Consider the following 19,474-nt stretch of genomic DNA (forward strand, 5'->3'; position numbering starts at 1 on the left):
CTGCGAGCCGCGGGGCTGGGCCCCGCCGGGCGGGCGGACGGGCCGCGAGGCTGCGGGCGCGGAGTCGGGCGGTCCCGGCGGTGAGCGGCGCCGAAGAGCCCCGGAACAGCCCGATCTGCCGCGCTCGGCGCCTGGGTAGGGGTAGGGGCTGACGTGTGGTGGCCGCACTGGCTGCTGCCCTGGAGCCTCGGGGCCCGGGGGCAAAGCTGGGAGCGGCGCGGGCCGGGCGGGCCGGGCGGGGGGCGGGGGGCGGGGGGCAGGCGCAGGCAGCGGGGCCGGGCCGCGCTCATCCCTGGCCGCTCCTATCCCCGCAGGCAGGCGGAGCTGTCCCGGCGCCGCGCGGACCATGGCTGGCTGCGGGGGGCTGGCCCTGTTCCTGGCCGCCCTGCTGGGCAGCGCGTGGGCGCGAAGGAGCCAGGACCTGCGTTGTGGAGGTAAAGGCCCGGGCCGGCCGGGGGGCTGGAGGAGGAGGGGTGACCTGAGTCAGCGCCCCGGGCTTCCGACCCGGCCACGCTGCCCTGGCCGACCTTTTCGGGGGCCCCGGACGCCTCTGGCAGTCTGGGGAAGCCAGTGGATCCCCTCCCCAGAATCAGTTTCTTTTTTTTTTTTTTTTTTGATTTTTAACATTTTTATTTAAAGTTTTGAGTTCCAAATTCTGTCCCTTCTTTCCTTCCCTCCCCCCTCCCTGAGACGGTAAGCAATCAGATATATACATGTGCAACTATGTAAAACATTTCTATATTAATAATTTTGTATAAGAAGACTCGAATAAAAGAAAAAAATGAAAGAAAGGGAAAAATAGCACACTTCAGTTTGTATTCAGGCAATATCAGTTCTCCAGAGGCAGACAGTATATTTCATCATTAAAACTTTGGGATTGTCTGAGGTCGTTGTATTGCTGAGAATAGTTAAGTCATTCACAATTCTTCATTGTACAATATTGCTGTTACTGTGTACAAAGTTCTCCTGATTCTGTTCACTTCACTATACATCAGTTCATGTAAGTATTTCTAGGTTTTTCTGAAATCATCCTGCTTGTCAATATTACTCCATTACAATCATATACCACAGCCTGTTTAGCCATTCCCCAATTTATGGGCATTCCTTTGATTTCTAATTCTTAGCCACCACAAAAAGAGCTGCTATAAATATTTTTGTAGAAATAGGTCCTTTTCCCTTTTTTGGATGTCTTTGCGATATAAGACCTAGCTGTGATATTGCTGGATCAAAGGGAATATACAGTTTTATAGCCCTTTGGGCATAATCCCAAATTGCTCTCCAGAATGGTTGGATCAGTTCACAACTCCCAACAACAGTGCATTAGTGTCCCACATCCCTTCCAATGTCCATTTTCCTTTTCTTGTCATATTAGCCACTCTGATAAATGTGAAGTGGTAGTACCTCAGAGCTGTTTTAATTTGTATTTCTCTGATCAATTATGAGTAGTGATCAATAGTCATATTTTTCATATGACTATAGATAACTTTGATTTTTTTGTCTGAAAACTGCCTTTTCATATCCTTTGGCCATTTATCAGCTGAAGAATTAATTTTAGAAATTTGACTCAGCTCTCTATATATTGGAGAAATGAGGCATTTATCAGAGATACTTGTTGCAAGTATTTTTTCCAGTTTTCTGCTTTATAATTTTGGTTGCCTTGGTTTTGTTTGTGCAAAACCTTTTTAATTTTACACAATCAAAATGATCTATTTTACATTCTGTAATGCTTTCTATATCTTTTTTGGGCCTAAATTCTTCCCTTATCCATAAATCTGACAGGTAAACCACTGTATTTCTTAGCCAGTACCAGATTGTCTTGATAATTACCAATTTATAATACAGTTTGAGATATGGTATGGCTAAACCACCTTCTTTCACATTTTTTTTTCCATTGATTCCCTTGGTATCCTTGAGCTTTTGTTCTTCAGATGAATTTTGTCATTATTTTTTCTAGCTCTATAAAACAATTTTTTGATAGTTTTATTGGCATGGTACTGAATAAATAGATTAATTTAGGTAGAATTGTCGTTTTTATTATATTGGTTTGGCCTACTCATGAGCAATTAATATTTTTCCAGTTGTTTAGATCTGACTTCATTTGTATGAAAAGGATTTTATAGTTGTGTTCATATAGTTAACTGTATATTTTTAATACATAGAATTACACAGGAAACTAATCATATCAAAATACAGTTATCAAAATATTTTTCCCATCCACGTTGAGGGACTTCTTGAAATCTATCCACAGACTCTCTGGGAGTCTGTGAAGCCCAGGTTAAAAACCCCTGATTTAGCACCGTCTTGCGGAGGGTGGTGGGAAGGAAAGGGAAGAAAAATTTTAAACTCAAAAGCATATGGCAGTGATTATTGATAAATCAAAATAAAGTAATAAAAAAAGAAGAAAACCCTGATTTAAATGATCTCTAAGGTTGCTAATCCTTTATGCTCCTCTGCTCCCATTCCTCCAGCCTGCAGGGCTCTTGTGGATGAACTGGAGTGGGAAATTGCCCAAGTAGACCCCAAGAAGACCATCCAGATGGGTTCCTTTCGTATCAACCCTGATGGCAGCCAGTCATTTGTGGAGGTAATTTATACTTTCTCTAAAATTAAGTAGCCCCATTGGCTCTGGGCAAGGCCTGGGTATCTGGCCTGGCAGAATGGGCTTTGATCTTGTTAAGAGTAATGAGACGCAGGCTCAGAGAGTAATAGGAAAGATTGAGCTATACTTTCCACTCTTCCACACTTCCATTAAGGGAGAAGATGGGTAAGGATTGATCCCTAATGGCCAGGTTGGGGACCTTGACCACCCTGTTGTCTTTGCTGCTAGCAGACGATTTCAGTATCCACTGTGAGCAGAACAGTATATTATAAACACTCTAGGAGAGTAATAAGTGTTTGCTGAGTTATCTCCATTTCTTAGAGCAATAAACAAAAATGAATATTGTGTAAACTTGGTCCATCAGTACTTAATGGCATATAGGTAACAATAGTTAATGAGGGAAGGCTTTCTGGAGAACATTAGTTTCAAATTATGTTCAGGAGGAAAGGAAGGATGTGAATTTGGGGAAATGACCTCTGGGAATGCCCAGAAATGGGAGGGATTGAGCCAGGCTGAAGATTTTTGTGTGTTGCCCTCCTAGGTACCCTATGCCCGCTCAGAAGCCCACTTGACAGAACTGCTGGAACGGGTTTGTGAGCAAATGAAGGAATATGGGGAACAAGCCGACCCCACCACTCATCGAAAGAATTACGTACGGGTAGTGACCCGGGACAAGAGAGCTAATGAGCCAGACGTGGAAAGCGTTCGAATTGACGGAGACATCAGAGCCAGCCTCAAGTTTGCTGTAAGGGCTGAGAAGCCAATGGGAGAGTGGGGCTTCAAGTGTTCTGAGGTTGCCAGAGGGCCCAAGGCAAAGAGTTAAGAGCGTTGCCTTAGTTTCTCTTGGGGAGGTTGGAGCAAAGGCCTCCATGCCAGCACCCCTCACTTTGACTTGTCCTTTGGGCTTACAGTGTGAGAGCATCGTAGAAGAATATGAGGATGAGCTCATTGAGTTTTTTTCCCGAGAGACTGACAATGTCAAAGACCGGCTCTGTAGCAAACGTACAGGTAAGCTTTCCCTGTCTTCATCTTTCCATATTTTTGACTACAGCCTGTGTTTTTTCCTTCCTTCTTTGGAGACCTGGGCTTCAGAATTGCCTCTCTACCCTTCACCCCTCAATGTCCGCAACTGCTAGCTCTTATTTGCTTCCCCCAAGTCTCAGTGGCATGTGTCCCCATGTGGGATAAAGAGAAGGAGAGTGGAAGTGGGAAGAGGTTTGGGGAAGTTTTAATATATGAGCACATACTCCAAAGAATGTTTGAGGGTGTGTATGGCAGCGTGATGCTAGGAACTATTCTGATTTTATTCCTATTTTTATACATATGTGTGTGTATATACATGTACATATACACATATATGTATTCAGTGGAGTATATCAGCAGGATGGTAATATTTGTCTGCAAAATTTTGTTGTGTGTTGTGCCTGCAGATTTGTGTGACCACGCCCTGCACATATCTCATGATGAGCTGTGACCCACTGGAGCATCCCTCAACCCAGTCAGACCTGACGGATCACCCCCCAGGAGGGGAAAAGGGGCTGCAATGCCTTTTATATGATGTTTTTACTAAAATGAACCCAAAAAAAGGAGGAAAAAAAAAAGAAACCATGGTGCAAATGAAGTCGTGTCTTCCTACCAATCTCACTCCCTTATATTAGGTCTGGGGCTAGGGGGTCTACAGAAGGGGGGGGACAGGGAAGGAATTTGGGAGTTGGGGTAGAATGAACATGGGAATGAATTCTGAACCATCTAGCTCTCATGGGGGGCTGGTTTTATTCATTTAGTCATTTATTGAATGCTTACTCCATGATGGAGCTGAGTACAGTGTATTCAGTACAGAGTACTCTTTCACATATGAAAGAACTAGAGGACACAAGTTCATTCATTTCACAAACATTTAGTGTACTCTATGAGGGCATCTGAGAAGTATAAACACACAGAAGAGAGGGTTTCTGCCCTTACATTCGAGTAGGCAAGATAAGCCTCTGTTACATGTAGTTTTATTGTAAGTCCATGAGTGGTCTATGAACAGCTTAGGAACTTCCCACATGAGGGATTAGGGAAAGCTTCATGGAGTATGGGGCATTAAACTTTAAAAGACAAATAGGATATCAGTAAATAAAGATGTGGAGTGGTTGATGGAAGGACATTCCAGGCATAAAGAACAGGTTCAGCAAAGGCATCAAGGTGGAAAAACTTGGAATGTGTTTGTGAGGTTGCAGATAATCAGGTATGAATGAAGCATGAGGAATATGCTGGAGGAGTGTTGAGAAATAACACGGGAAAGGTAGTTTGGAACCAGATTGAGGAAGGTCTTGAAAACCAAGATATGAGGACCATGGACTTTGGTAGGCATTGGAGTGCAGTAGAATAGCTCGTGATGCCTGTGTACCAGAAACACTAATCTAGCTTTGGTGCATAGACAGGAGGTGGCAAAGAGGAAAGGCATGTAAACACAATAGGAGCCTGTTAGCCTAGGTCACAGGTTAGGGGCAGTAAGAATGGTAAGAATGGAACTGGACTGGTTGGAAGGAAAGTAAACATCAGATGTCTGAGGTGATGGGCTTGGAGACTGGGAGAACAATGGTTCAGCTGATTAAAACTAGCAAAGTAAACAGCAGAAACGGGACATAGGAAAGATTAATTCGGTTTTAGACATGCTGAGCTTGAGGGTCAGGTGGGCCATGAAGATGGAAATAGCAGTCTGCAAGTTGGAGAGGTCAGGCCCTGGAATGTTGTGTTTTTGGGGATAATAGCTGAGGCAGGGGACGTGGATGAGATTGCCAAATGAGAAGGGAAGAAGGCCAAGTTCAGCCTTTGGCCTATGGTTACGTTGTAGGAATGAGAAAATGAGACAAGGTGCTAAACAAGAGTACCATCACAAACTAAAGAATGCAACATCAAGGGAGAGGAGCTGGCCAGTGGTGTCAAATACTGGAGAGATCTTGAGAAAAGGCTGGTATGTTTTGGATGAGATCAGCGGGGTTCTTTAAGAGTCCAGTTTCAGTGCAATGGTGAAGATGGAAGCCATGCAGCGTGAGGAATCGAGAAGAAGAAGGAAATAGAGACCAAGGGTTAATTTGTGCATGGAAGGAGAAGAGATAGGACATACACAATACGGCAGCTCGTGGGGATAGTAAACTTGAGTGAAATTGGGGTTTTTTAGAGTAGATAAGATCTGAGCATCATATGCAGAGAAGCAACGAGTTTGTGGGAAGGAGATACTGAAACTCTAAGATGGAGATCAAAAGTGCTGAGAGGAAAAGGAGACCAAGTGCTGAAGTGGAAGGAGAGCCTTGGCTTGAGGGAAAGACATGTTTCCCTTTGGAGACTTGATTGAGTATGAACAAATAGGTGAAGGAGTAGTAGAGGGAGGTGAAGATGAGGTGGAGGTTGGCAGTTCAAGAATGGGAACAGTATGCATTGGTTGAACAGAAGGGAGTTGGTGAGCAGTACGTAAAAGGACGGCTGAAAAGCAGTGAAACTCCCTCTAAAATTGTTGTAGTAAATACCTAATGGATGGCATCTGTGCAATAGCATGACCTTTTCCATCACTGCACTTCTGCCAGGGAACAGAAAAAGAAAGAGCATGGCAGAGTACAAATTGTACAGAATCAAAAATTAAAGATACTGTTCATTGTGGAGTAGAGTTAGGAAGGCTTTTTGGAGGAGCTGAGACTTGGGCTTGGTCTTAAAATGGATATAGATTGCTCTCCCTCCTTATAAGGCAGGATTGATGACCAATCCAGCAAGAAGGGCAAATAAATACATGGAGGTGAAAATTAATAGATTCATGCAGGTACGACAGTCTAGTCAGTAAGCATTTATTGAGAGCTGACTACATGCCAGGCCGTGTACTAAGTGCCTATATGAAAAAAAAAGATACCACCCAAGTAGCTCGGGAAATAACATTCAAATAACCATGGACATCCAAGATTTATATGGTATAAGTGGAAAATAATCTCAGAAGGATAGCACTATTTGGGAAAAGTAGGGTGGACTTCCTGCAGAATGTGGGATTTGAGCTGTCTTGAAGGAAGCTAGGGGGCAGGTTAGTAAAGAGCATTCCGGGCAAGGGGGATAGCCAATAAAAAGATACAGAATAGGAAAATAGGTTATCTGTCCTGTGTGAAGAACTATTAGGTCATTTTAGCTGGAGGGGAATCAAGTATAATAAGATTGGAAAGGTAGGAAGAGCTTTAAATGACAAGACTTATATTTGATCCTTGAGGTAATAGGGGGCCACTGCAGTTTAGGAGGGAGAAGGCAGAGAATAGTCAGCTCTGTGCTTTAGGAAAATTACTTTGAGATTGAGCAGCTGCATGGAGGACGGATTTGGCGGGGAAAAGACCAAGCAGCAATACTAAAATAAGCCAACTATTGAGTCCAGAGTAGAGCTTAGTAAAAGGGTAGTAGGTGTGACTACAGAAAAAATACAAGAGATGCTGTGAATGTAAGAAAGATAAGATTTGATATCTGCATTTGTTTGTGGGTTGAGTACAAGTGGGGAGTCCAGTGTGACAAAAAGTCTGCAAGCCTAGGGGGGTGCATGGCTAGACAGACATTGGAAAGTGGGGAGAATTTGGGTGGAAAGAGCTACACGTTCAATTTAGATGGCTATGGATATCAGAAGGAAAACAGCTGGTGATGACTTGGGGCAGGGTGGCTGTAGCAGTTTTGTTTTTTGTTTTTTTAGAAAAGGTTTAGTGGAGTATAATATTTAAAGTCATTAGATGTGGCAACAAAATAAGTGACTCCCACCTTCAGCTGACCACATTAATCACATAGTGTTGAGAATGAGAGAAGCCTGTGGTGGTATTCTCTGCCCCAGTGGGATCGAAACTAGAGTTCTGTTTACTTCAAGATGCTATGTCTTAGGAAGGATATTGACAAGCTGGCATGCATCTGGAGTAGGGTGTTCAGGATGGTGAGGGGACCATGAAGGTCAATGAAGGAGCTAGGAAGTGTTTAGTCAACTGGAAGATTTAGTTTACAGCTGAGTTCAGCTTACTTTTTTCTAAAAAGCAAAAGGGTCGGAAAGGGGAGAGACAATAATGGACATAAATTACCCTCTCTCCTGCCTACCTTTTGGGGGTGGGGGATGTTTTACATATAGTAGGTTATCTCATTTCACCTCCCAACAACCTTGTGAGTTAATTACTGTTAGCCTCTTTTTTACAGATGAGGTGTGACATGATAGCTGTCTTCAAGTATTTGAAGGGCTATCCTGTAAATTAGAGTTGGTCGTTTGGCTCTAGAAAGCAGAACTCAGCGCAGTGGGGCCAAAGTTACAGACAAGTTTTTACTTCATAGCAGAAACACCTTCCAAAGGGTCTGTTCACAAGTGGCTTGTGCTGTTTTGCCAAGGTCTCCATCACCAGAAGACACAGAGGCTCAAACAGAGGATGACCTCTCAAGGATGTCCAGGGGGTTCCTGTTCATATGTAGGTTAGGCTGGATGACCTATTTGCTCTTTCCCACCTCTTGATTCTATGACCATAAAAAATGTGGAGGGCCTTGAATGCTGAGCTGAGGTTTTACTCAAAAGCACCAGTTTGTTCCCTTATATACGGATTGCATCCCCTCTATGCCTGCCGATCCTATATATCTCTTATCTATGTCCTGCCAGAAGTTCACCATGCAAGTTTCCCCAACGTGCTGGAGGCATAACTTACTCTCTCCCAGCACCATGAGAGTGCTCTCCAGTCAGCCGCCTCAGTATTCCTTGTTCTTGCCATGTGACCAGTCTGTGCTGTCTTCCTGTTGTACAATCCCCTGATAACAGATCCAGAAAGCAATTCAAAACTACTGAAAGTGATTTTTCTTTTCATCAACGTGGATTAAGTACTTGCTTTATGGCTTCTTTACTTCCCATCAACAATGAGAGGAAACTCAGTCTACCCAAATCCTACTTCTTCACTTAGGGACTGGCATTTGGGAGTAAGTATGCTTTAGATTTGGGGTTGAATATACTCACCCCAAAGAAACTTTTGGTCCTAGTGAAGAGACCAGCTTTTCCTATGAGACCTAGCACCCAGCTCTGCCATCCTGTATCCGAAGGGAGTGAATTCTTGGCAGTATGAAAAGGTTGCCCAAGATCCATAGGTGACATAAAGGATGTCTGCTTTTCCAGTATACATGGGTCAAATGCAGTTGTTTCCTTTCTAGATTTACCCTGTTTGTTCAGTGTTCCCTGTGAGGTCTAGACTACAGCTAAGCTTTGCGGAAAGAACACTGGATTTTGAGGCACAGAATTTCAGTTCAAATCTTAGTCCTGCTACGCTACCCATGTGACTTTGAGTCTAACTTCTCTGGACCTTGGTTTCCTCATCATTGGAATGAGGTTCAACTGGATGACCTTTGCAGACCCAGCCATGATAAGCCTGCAAGGCAAAATCTACACCGTCCTATGGATCTGACTAAGCTATGCGAAGGTGAGGCTTTATCATCCAGGGGAGGAACACCTGCTGTTGCAGCCTTGTGATCTGAAATTGCTCTTTTTAATGGGCAAGCGTTGAAAACATGGGAGCGAGAAGGGACACATTGTCTAAGAAGCCCATTTCAGTTTTTAACAGCTCTAATTGGTAGGTAGGTCTGTAAGGTGCTATGCACACAGGAAATGCCCAGAGATTTGTTGATTGAAGACAGCTGTCCTATGAAATACCAATCATGCCAAATCAGATCAGTTCTTTATTTTCTAGAATTCCCAACCTTGTAGTCTCTGACGGCAGCAACAAGGAATGTTTCATAGAAGAAATGATAGTTATCCTCCCTGACGACCTAGAAAGGTTAGGGAGGTGCCCTTCACTCTTGTTCGGTCATGTCCGACTCTTCATGACCCCCTATTTTGGGGTTTTCTTGACAAAGACTCTGGAATAGTTTGTCATTTCCTTCTCCATTTTATAGATGAGGAAACTTAGGCAAACTGGGTTTAGTGACTTGCCCAGGGTCACACTGTAGTAAGTGTCTGAAGCCAGATTTGAACTCAGATCTTCCTGCCTCTAAGCCTGGCATTCTATCCACTGTGCCACCTAGCTGTCCAGGGATTTCTAAATTTCTAGAGTTCTAAACTACTAAATTCTATGATGTCACTACAGGAAACTGTCCAAGAACCGATCTAAAACTATCTGGAACTTAAAATGCAGTCTCACTATAGTAGGATCTACTCTATTTTTTGGTTTGTTTTTTTTTTTTTGGCTACGCAATGGGATTAAGTGACTTGCCCAGGGTCACATAGCTAGTAACTGTCAAGTGTCTGAGGCCAGATTTGTACTCAGGTTCTCCTGACTCCAGGGCCAGTGCTCGATCCACTGCACCACCTAGCTGCCCCTGATCTACTATATTGCAATAGTTGGTATAATTTTTAATCTAATCCACATACTGTATACCTGCCTAGACAGTATGTGCCCTTCTGGTTACCAGCCTTAGGTTCCATCTGAGGGATTTTATTTCTGGAAGTACCAGAAGGACCCTGTTAAAAACAAGTGTTTAATTATGATACAATTAAGGAGTCTGACATTGAAAGCCCTTTATAACCCAACTCCAGCCTACTTTTTGTGACTTTTTTCACATTTCTGTGTGCCAGCCACAATGACCTATTTGCCATTCCCTGAACTTGGCTTTCCTTCTTCCATTTTGGTGCTCCTGTTTAGACTATCCCCAGTCCTTGGAGCCTATTCCTTTCTCTCCTGCCCCTCAGAATCCCTAGCTTCAATTTAAGGCCTAAGTCATGTGCCAACTCTTACAGGAAGTTTTTCAAGAATATTACATATTATATATATTATATATCTCAAGTTATCATATATACATCCATCTCACATATACCTGGCACCTAGTAGACACGTGATAAATGCTAGTTGAGTGATTGATTGAACTCTTCACCTCCACAGAATGCAAAATCCTTAAGGGCAGGAGTTGTTTTTAGTTATTTGTTTGTTTTTTTTTATATCCAGTGTGGCTAGCATAGTACCTTACACACAGTAGGTGTTTAATAAATGCTTGTTGAACTGGATCCCGAAACAGTATTAAAAGAAGTTCTAGTATATATGAGAAAGTCCAATATACTAAAATACAGATTTTTTTAAATGGGGGTGGTTATATAAGGTTTATTGTAGCATTCTGATAGATAAATTCTATTAATTTAAAGTAGAAATCATTTTTAAAATAAAGATGACATATAACTTGTGGAACATTTCATAAAATAAGGCACATCTTATATTTTTCAATTGTTAATAACCTTCCATGAGTTTCATATGTTTAATAGCCACAGTGTTCTGGAGGGAAAGGGAAAGGAAGAAGCATTTATATAGTGCTTACTATGTGCCAGGCACTATGTTAAGTGATTTTTACAAATGCTACCTCATTTGATCTTCACAGTAACCCTGTGAAGCAGGTGCTGTTATTAACCTCATTTTATAGTTGAGGAAACTGACAGAGACAAATGGATTTGCACAAGATCACACAACTAGTGTCTGAGGCCAGATTTTAACTCAGTCTTCCAGACTGCAGGCCCAGTTCTCATCCACTGCTCCACTGAGCTGCCTCTAGAATAAGTCAATTCAACACATTTAGTACATGCTTGTTATGCATGAGACATTGTTACATAGTGGAGGGGAAACAAGACACTACCTCCTATAAGTATAATACAAGTTACAATCTATAGGGCAGCATCACACAGTAAAATAAAATTCTGAGGATGCAGAAGTTAATTCTAGGAAGGGCAATCAGAAAAAAGCTGTTGAGCAGGCCCTTAAAGTAAGGGAAGGATTAGGGGCAGCTAGGTGGCGCAATAGATAGAGCACCAGCCTTGGAGGCAGGAGGACCTGAGTTCAAATTGGGCCTCAGACACTTGACACTAGCTATGTGACCTTGGGCAAGTCACTTAACCCTATTGCCTAGCCCAAAAAAAAGAAAGAAAGGGAAGGATTCAATAACCCGAAATGTCAGGGCCTGACTATTTCAGGAATCAAGGGATAGCAGAAAGGCTCAAATAAGAAAAGACCAGAGTAGGTCAGGGTACTGAGACTTTAACTGGAATGTAGAGCAGCATGAGATGAGGTATAGAGTAGGTTGGAGATAAATCATGGAGAAACTTAAATGTCAGTGTAAGGAAGAGGTTTGTGGTTTTGTTTTTGTTTTGTTTTGTTTTGTTTTGTTTTGTTTTCCTGGAAGGATGGGGAGTCATTGAAGAGTTTTGAGTATGGGACTGGAAGATTAAGATTATTCCGGCAGTCTTGTGAAGATTCAAAGATTGAGGGACTAGAGTCAGATAAACTCATTAGGGCGGGAAAAGAGAGAATGAAAGCCCAAGTAAAAGAGCTTGAAATGGTAGTGGAAACGAGGGGGAGGTTGATAGGAGAGGTTTGGGAATCCAAAGGCAGCTGATTGAATATAGGGGTGAGAGAAGAGGGATATGTTGAACCTAGCTGAGGTCCTCACATTAGTCTGTATAGTCTCCCAACTGAGAGAATGGTGATATCGTTATACAGAGAATGAGCTCCATTTTGGACGTGTTGAGTATGAGGTGAGAGGATATCCGGTGGAGATAGGGATGTTCATCAGGCAGTTGGAAATTTGGTACTGGACCTCAAGGGGAGAGGTCAAAACTAGAAACTGAGACTTAAAGGAATGTCCAAATAAGAAAAGCCAAAGAAGGAGTAATCACAGACATATGAGCAAAAACGAAGAGCATAGTGGTATGGTTATGGAATACGAAGAAGGAATATCAAGAAGGTACAGTCAATAATGCCTAGTGCTGCAGAGGTTATGGATAATGAAGATTGGAAAAAAAGTATTGGATTTAGCAAGTAGGAAGTCATTAGTGATTTTGGAGAGAGCAGTTTGAATAGAGTGGTGAACACATAAGCTGAATTTTAAGGCATCCAGGATGAGGAATGATTTGGTAAAGCAGTGTATAACAAGGCATAAGATATAGATCACTCTTTTTAAAGGTTTGGTACTGAAAGGGAGGAAAGAAAAGACAGTGGCTTGTGAGGGTAGCAGATTCAAGATAGGGTATTGTTTTAAAGTAAGGGACATGTTTGTGGACAGAGAAGAAACCAAGACAGAAAGATAATGAAGATGAAAGAAAGGATAATTGCCATGCAGAGAGCCCACAGTCAAATGTTTGTTGAACTGAACTGAAGAGATGGGCAAAAGTCTAAGGAAACAAGAATGGTAGAGGGGAACCCCTATAAAATTGTGTTTTTATACCTCCAAATTTCCAGAGATATGCCTAGTTCCAGTATTTAGGGTTCAGGTGAATAAGGCTGTGTGCCCACCATCTATACCCTTCATGACTTTGTCAACTTTTATTAAATCACTTTTCAGCCTTTTTTTTTTCAGACTGAAAAGAGCCCAATTTTTTCATCTTTCCTTGTAAGAATCATTTTAACTAAAATGACTAGCTATTAGTTGACTTTTTTTTTTAAACTGTTTTTAACTCATTACTTTTTTGAGATATACTGGCCCTAAGTGCATGCAGGAGTCTATAATACACAAGGATCTTATATAAGCATTTATTGAATGCTTTCTGTTTCTATAATCTTCATGAACATGGTAAATGATTTCTTCTGTAAATAATTCAACATTTATTGAGTAACTACTAAATAAGCCACTGTGCTGGAAGGTTGATGAGGAAGATGAAAGTAAACAGATTAAAATCAATTAAGTACCAACTGTATAAAGAACTGAAGGGGATAAAGTGTCTTCAACACAATCCATCAGGGAAGATAGGACATGCACATAAATAACCATAATAGGAATATTTATGACATGCACATAAAGGGTAGGCAGAAATTCATGGTCTGAAACTCTAAAAGTCAAGTAAGAATAAGCAGAATGGGAAGCTCTCAAAACTAAAGTTCTCAAGATTCAACTGAAAACAATTCTGATAATCCAATGAGAGAGAAAAGGAGGTCCTAACTAAAGAGACCCGTGTAAGTTGTACTCAACTCACTGATTACAGTTTTTTCTTTTTAAAATTTTTTTTCACCAATTAATAAGCATTTATTTTCTCTCCCTCTGACCTCCTCCACCTAATAAAAAAATAAAAACAAAACCCTTATAATAAATATGCTAGTCAAACAAAAATAAACATAAATATAAAAATACAAAAATTTTATTTCTCATTTTGCATAGTCTATCACTTCTGTCAGGAGGTAGGCAGAATTTTTCATCATTGGTCTTCTGTAATCAGGGTTAATCATTGCATTGATCAGAGTTCTTAAGTCTTTTAAAATGTTTCATTTTTACAATGTTATAGTATAAATTATTTTCCTGGTTCTGCTCACTTTATGTTGCATCAGTTCATAGAAGTCTTCCCAGGTTTCTCTGAAACTGAGATCTTGATCATTTCTGTACCTAACTATGTGTGAATATGTATTCCTCCTTCTTTTGACCAGTCCAGATTAGTAAGGTTCAAGTGTCAGCCATCCTCCAACCCCTTCCTCCTTGTTTATATAGACATCTACTTGCTCACCTTGTTCATGTGAGATAATTTCCCTCATCCTCACTCTCTTCCCCCTACTCCCACTGTATTCTTCTTCCCTTCCCTTTCCATTGTTTTAAGATCATCAAGACATAATAGAATTTCTCCCAGGACTTCTGTTTAATTAGGCTCCTTCTATGATTGCTGATAATGACAGGATTTGGAGGTGATGCATATGTCATCTCCCCATATTAGAATGTAAGCAGTTTATCCTTGTTTAGACCTTTGTGATTATTCATGTTTACCTTTTAATGTTTCTCTTGACTTGTGTGTTTGTACTTCAAAATTTCTTTTCTTTCTTTTTTACAAGGCAATTGGGGTTAAATGACTTGCCCAGGCTCACAAAGCTAGTAAGTGTCAAGTGTCTGAGGTTGGATTTGAACTCAGGTCCTCCTGACTCCAGGACGGGTGCTCTATCCACTGCGCCACATAGCTGCCCCTGTACTTCAAAATTTCCACGTAGCTCTGGTCTTTCATCAAATATGCTTGTGAGTCCTCTTTCATGAAAGGTCCATTTTCCCACCTGTACAATTATGCTCAGTTTTGCTGGGTAAGTTTTCATTTTGGGGTTTCTTTCAGGAGGTGATCACTGAATTCCTTCTATTTCTATTTTATTCTCTGGTTCTAAGAGATCTGGGAGATTTTCTTTTGAGATTTCTTGAAATACGATGTCTAAGCTCTTTTGGGGTAGCATAGCTTTCAGTTAATCCAATGATTTTTTTAAATTTAAATTTATTTATTTTGAACATTCTTTTTTTTTTAACTTGAGTTCCAAATTCTCTCCCTCTCCCCAGTCCCTCCCCCACCCATTGAGAAGACAAGCAATATATCAATTATACATGTGAAATCATGCAAAACGTATTTCCATATTAGCCAAGTCACACACACACACACAAAAAAAAAGAAAAATAAAGAAAATGAAAAATTAAACTTCAATTTGTACTCAGAGTTCATCAGTTCTCTCAGAGTGGAAAACATTTTTTCTTTCATCAAGAGTCCTTTGGAATTATTTTGGATCATTGTATTGATCAGGGTAGCTAAGTCTTTCACAGTTGATCATCATTATAATATTGCTGTTACTGTGCATAACGATCTGTTTCTGCTCACTTAACTCTGCATCAATTCACATAGGGCTTCCTAGATTTTTCTAAAACCATCTTGCTCATCATTTCTTTTTTTTTTGGTGAGGCAACGGGGGTTAAGTGACTTGCCCAAGGTCACACAGCTAGTCTGTGTCAAGTGTTTGATCTGAGGCCAGATTTGAACTCAGGCCCTCCTGACTTCAGGGCGGGTGCTCCATCCACTGCGCCACCTAGCTGCCCCCTCATCATTTCTTATAGCACAAGTGTATTCTATCATAATTGTATACAACAATTCGTTTAGCCATTCCCCAATTGATAGGCATCCCCTCAATTTCCAATTCTTTGCCACCACAAAAAAAGCTGCTATAAGTATTTTTGTACATATAGATCCTTTTCTCTTTTCCTTGACCTCTTTGGGATATGGGTGTAGTACTGGTATGGTTGAGTCAAAGGGTTAATCCAGTGATTCTTAAATTTTTTTCTCCTTGATCTATTATTCCAGGTCAGTTATCTTACATTTTCTTCTTTTTTTCACTCCATTCTTTTGACTTTGTTTTTTAATATTTCTTGGATTTTTTTTTTAGTCATTAGCTTCTATTTAGTTCATTCTAATTTTCAGGGAATTTGTTACTTGAGCAAGGTTTTGTACTTCTTGTGACAAGCTGTTAATTCCCTTTCCCATTCTTTCTTCCATTGCATTCATTTATTTTATATTTTTCCCCTTCACACTCTCATTTCATTTATAAACATATTTTAAACTTTTTTTCAAAACTGTTAACTTCTTCTCTTCCAGGAATTCTAGTTGAATTTGTGCCTAAGCTATGCTTTTCTTTGAGTGTTTGCTTATAGATGCTTGCTTTGTAGATGTTTTTGGAGTCATTCTTTTTTTCTGGGTCTGTGTCCCGAGTGTCATTGTCATCATAATAGCTTTTTATGGTGGGATTCTTTTCTTTTGTTTGTTGCTCATTCTTCAACCTACTTCCTGACTTTGGACTTTATGTTAGGCCCAGGCTCCAAGCACTTTGAGGTGTATGTGGGGTAGGGGGAGAAGAAGGGGGATATCTGGGCTGGTCCCACTGTTGCTTTCTGGGATACTAATATTGTGTTATCCAGGATCTCAGGGACAGTTCAGGCTGGGAACCTGTAAACTTTCTTTGTTCTCAAAATAATCTAATCCAGGGCAAAGTCTGATCACTGCTTCTTTGGTCTGAGCTCTGTAAATTCCTGACCTGAGTTTGGGTCTGAGTCATAGGCCTGTCAGCTTACCTTGTTTGGACTTTCAGTAGACTGCTACTGGACCTAGCTATTATCAGCCTGCTGGAAAATTCTACTGATTAAGTGACAGAACAGGATTCCCTTTGGTCTGGGATTCCCTCCCTGGCTACTCTTCTTTAGGCTTCAGGCTGGGCTGGAAACTGAATTAAAACTACTCTGCTTCTGGAGTTCAAGCCACTGTTGCTTGTTTCTGAACTTGTTCCTTACTCTGGAATGCTGCCCCTTGGCACAAGTATCCTCAGTCCTCAAAGTCAACTGGGTGTTCTCTTACAATCTTCTCACTTATCTTGAATATCAACATCCTGTTCTCCACCTTTGCTCTATCCCTTCCAATCCAAAGATCTTTCTCCTTGGCAGACAAAACAGAAAAAAAATTAAAGTTGAGTAATTCTGTGTTCATTCACCTGTTCATTATCATCATCCCATCTACCCAAAGAGCATCCTTCCCTTCCTTGATCCTCTCATTTTCCCTGAAATAGCTAAAAATACTTTTTTGTTTTTAGCATTCAGCTCATTCCGAGTTTTAGTGTTCGTACTATTTTTATGAATAGTGTCATTCTTTTGTGTTTATCTTGTGTTTGACTTGCCATAGCTTCTTTTCTGTGTTTGCTTAAAATCTGGTAAACAGTAGCCAAGATGATGGAGTAGCAGAAAGAAGTACTGAGAGTCCCTCACTTCATACTATTGGAAATGACCCAGTAGAGGAGGAGAGTGATGCTGAGCAAAGGAGCCCAGTTCAGAGTGTAGAGATTATCCTTTATCAGTAGAGAGCATGTTAACTGAACCAAATGACAGGAGTGGCGCTATTGCGGATACTTCTAAAACTCGGCAGGATGACAGAATGGTTTTACTGAATGGCCAACTCAATTATACAGAAGTCACATATGGACACTCACCACTACTACCACCACCACCACCAAAGACATTTACAATGTTCTTCACAAATTGCTAGTAGCAGCAGGGCAATAGTCCTCTGTGCTCATACCCCAAAAGAAAAAGGTACAAAATCCAGAACACATTCATCGCAGTAGTCCTCTGCTCCCTAATTTTTTTGTAGAATGATGTCAGCTTAATGTCTTTTTAAAGTATTCCTCAAATCGGTGGGTAGGACATATTCTTGGAGCTTGTAAAAAGTTTGGAATCATGACTACCTGTACATTTCTCAAAAACAGCCTAACATTTGATTCATTTCCTTCTTTGATGTAGAGATGACTGTAAAAAGCCAGGCTCTCAGAGGAATTCAATTATTAATGTTCTCTCCAAATTAACAAGATGAGGCTTTTGTAAACAAAAGAAAAGGTTAGATGCTGAAGCAGTTTGCAGAAGATATATTAATTTACATGTGCCACATGAGGACTACCTACAATCAAATTATTGCTTTACTAATTTGATAAATGTTTTTCTTGTAATTTAGCTGAAATAATTTCATTTAAGGTGTATATTACAGTCAAATCCACATATTTTTTTTTTTTGGTGAAATGACCTTTTTAATAATGGGGAAATGAAAAAAAGGTATCACTATAAAAAGTTTTTAAAGTCTTTTTAAAAACCCAATCAGTGTTTAAACAGCATTTCTTTTTTTTAATTCATTTTAAACTTAAATACAAAATGAGAAAAGAACAAAAAAGGAAAATTTCCATGTACACAACAGAACATAAAGAGAGGATTCAATATAAAACAATAAATTTCTATTTCAAACTGTTTACTTTTTTTTTAAAAACTTATATAATAAATGCTATACATTGTTTTCAAAGCTACCCAGCTTTTCTGTGCTTCCTTCTAAGTTTTCTTTTGTTCCTCGCTGGACATTTTTTATTTTTTTTTCTCCCTCCTTCCCCACACCACCCTAGAGAAGGCTACAATTAAACATAAATATATATACATATATCTATATACATATTTCTACATATACACAGATATACATATCTGTAAGACCATATTACATATTTCTATTTGTCAGTTCTTTCTCTGGAGGTGGAGAGCATCTTCCTTCATAGATGCAAGTCTTTCCATATTTTTCTAAAATCAACCAGCTCATCATTTCTCATATCACAGTAGTATTACATCACAATCACACACCATAACCTGCTCAACCATTCCGCAACTGAAGGAAGGGCATTATCATTTTAGCCAATCTGATAGGTGTAAGATGATATCTCAAAGTTCTTTCAATTTGGGGGCAGCTAGGTGGTACAGTAGATACAGCACCGGCCCTAAAGTTAGGAGGACCTGAGTTCAAATCTGACCTCAGACACTTGACACTTACTAGCTGTGTGACCTTGGGCAAGTCACTTAACCCCATTGCCTACCAAAAAAAAAAGTTGTTTCAATTTGCATTTCTCCAATCAATAATGACTTTGAGCATTTTTTCATATGACTATATATACTTTTAATTTCTCCATTTAAAAACTGCTTATTCATATCCCTCAACAATTTGTTAATTGGGGGATGACTCATATATTCTTATACATTTGACAAAGTTCTTTATATATTTCAGAAATGAGACCTTTATCTGAGAGGTTGTCTATGAAAGTTTTTTCCCAATTTTCTACTTTCCTTCCAATCTTAGATATATTGGTTTTATTTGTACAAGAATTTTTAAATTCAAAATTATCATTTTGTACCTCACAATGCCCTCTTTTGTTTCCTTATATGTTATTCTCCTATCTATGAGTCTGACAGGTAATATGTTCCATGTTCTTCTAATTTTCTTGTTATATCTCCCTTTATATCTATGTATACATTTTAACCTTATCTTGGTATATGGTTTAAGATACTGGTCTATGCTCAATTTCTGCCAGATTGCTTTCCAGCTTTCCTAACAACTTTTACCAAACAATGAATTCTTATCCCAAAACCTTAAATCTTTACATTGGTTAAACACAAGGTTATTATAGCCCTTTACTACTGTGTATTGTACGTCTTCTCTGTTTCAGTGATATACCTTTTATTTCTTAACCAGTACCAGATAGTTTTGATATTTACTGCCTTATAATATAATTTAAGATCTGGTATTTCTAAATCTCCTTC

The 19,474-nt window shown here is 40.2% G+C and overlaps 1 protein-coding gene across 1 annotated transcript; it reads left to right on the forward strand.

Moving 5' to 3' along the window:
• The first annotated feature begins 327 nt into the window (after nt 1–327).
• Nucleotides 328–4,220, forward strand: CNPY2 (canopy FGF signaling regulator 2). The gene is made up of 5 exons (XM_027854966.1): nt 328–434; nt 2,469–2,584; nt 3,141–3,344; nt 3,511–3,607; nt 4,030–4,220. Exons 1-5 carry the CDS (start codon nt 347–349, stop codon nt 4,071–4,073), a joined length of 549 nt encoding a protein of 182 aa, XP_027710767.1. The 5' UTR covers nt 328–346; the 3' UTR covers nt 4,074–4,220.
• The last annotated feature ends 15,254 nt before the right edge of the window (nt 4,221–19,474 follow it).

The sequence above is a fragment of the Vombatus ursinus genome, unplaced genomic scaffold (genome assembly GCF_900497805.2).
Source record: "Vombatus ursinus unplaced genomic scaffold, bare-nosed wombat genome assembly UNPS02010769.1, whole genome shotgun sequence".
Classification (NCBI taxonomy): domain Eukaryota; kingdom Metazoa; phylum Chordata; class Mammalia; order Diprotodontia; family Vombatidae; genus Vombatus; species Vombatus ursinus.

Coding starts and splice junctions, on each gene's coding strand:
- CNPY2 (XM_027854966.1), top strand. CDS start 347: ATGGCTGGCTGCGGGGGGCTGGCCCTGTTCCTGGCCGCCCTGCTGGGC. Junction 2,585..3,140: donor GCAGCCAGTCATTTGTGGAG/GTAATTTATACT, acceptor TTGCCCTCCTAG/GTACCCTATGCCCGCTCAGA. Junction 3,345..3,510: donor GAGCCAGCCTCAAGTTTGCT/GTAAGGGCTGAG, acceptor TTGGGCTTACAG/TGTGAGAGCATCGTAGAAGA.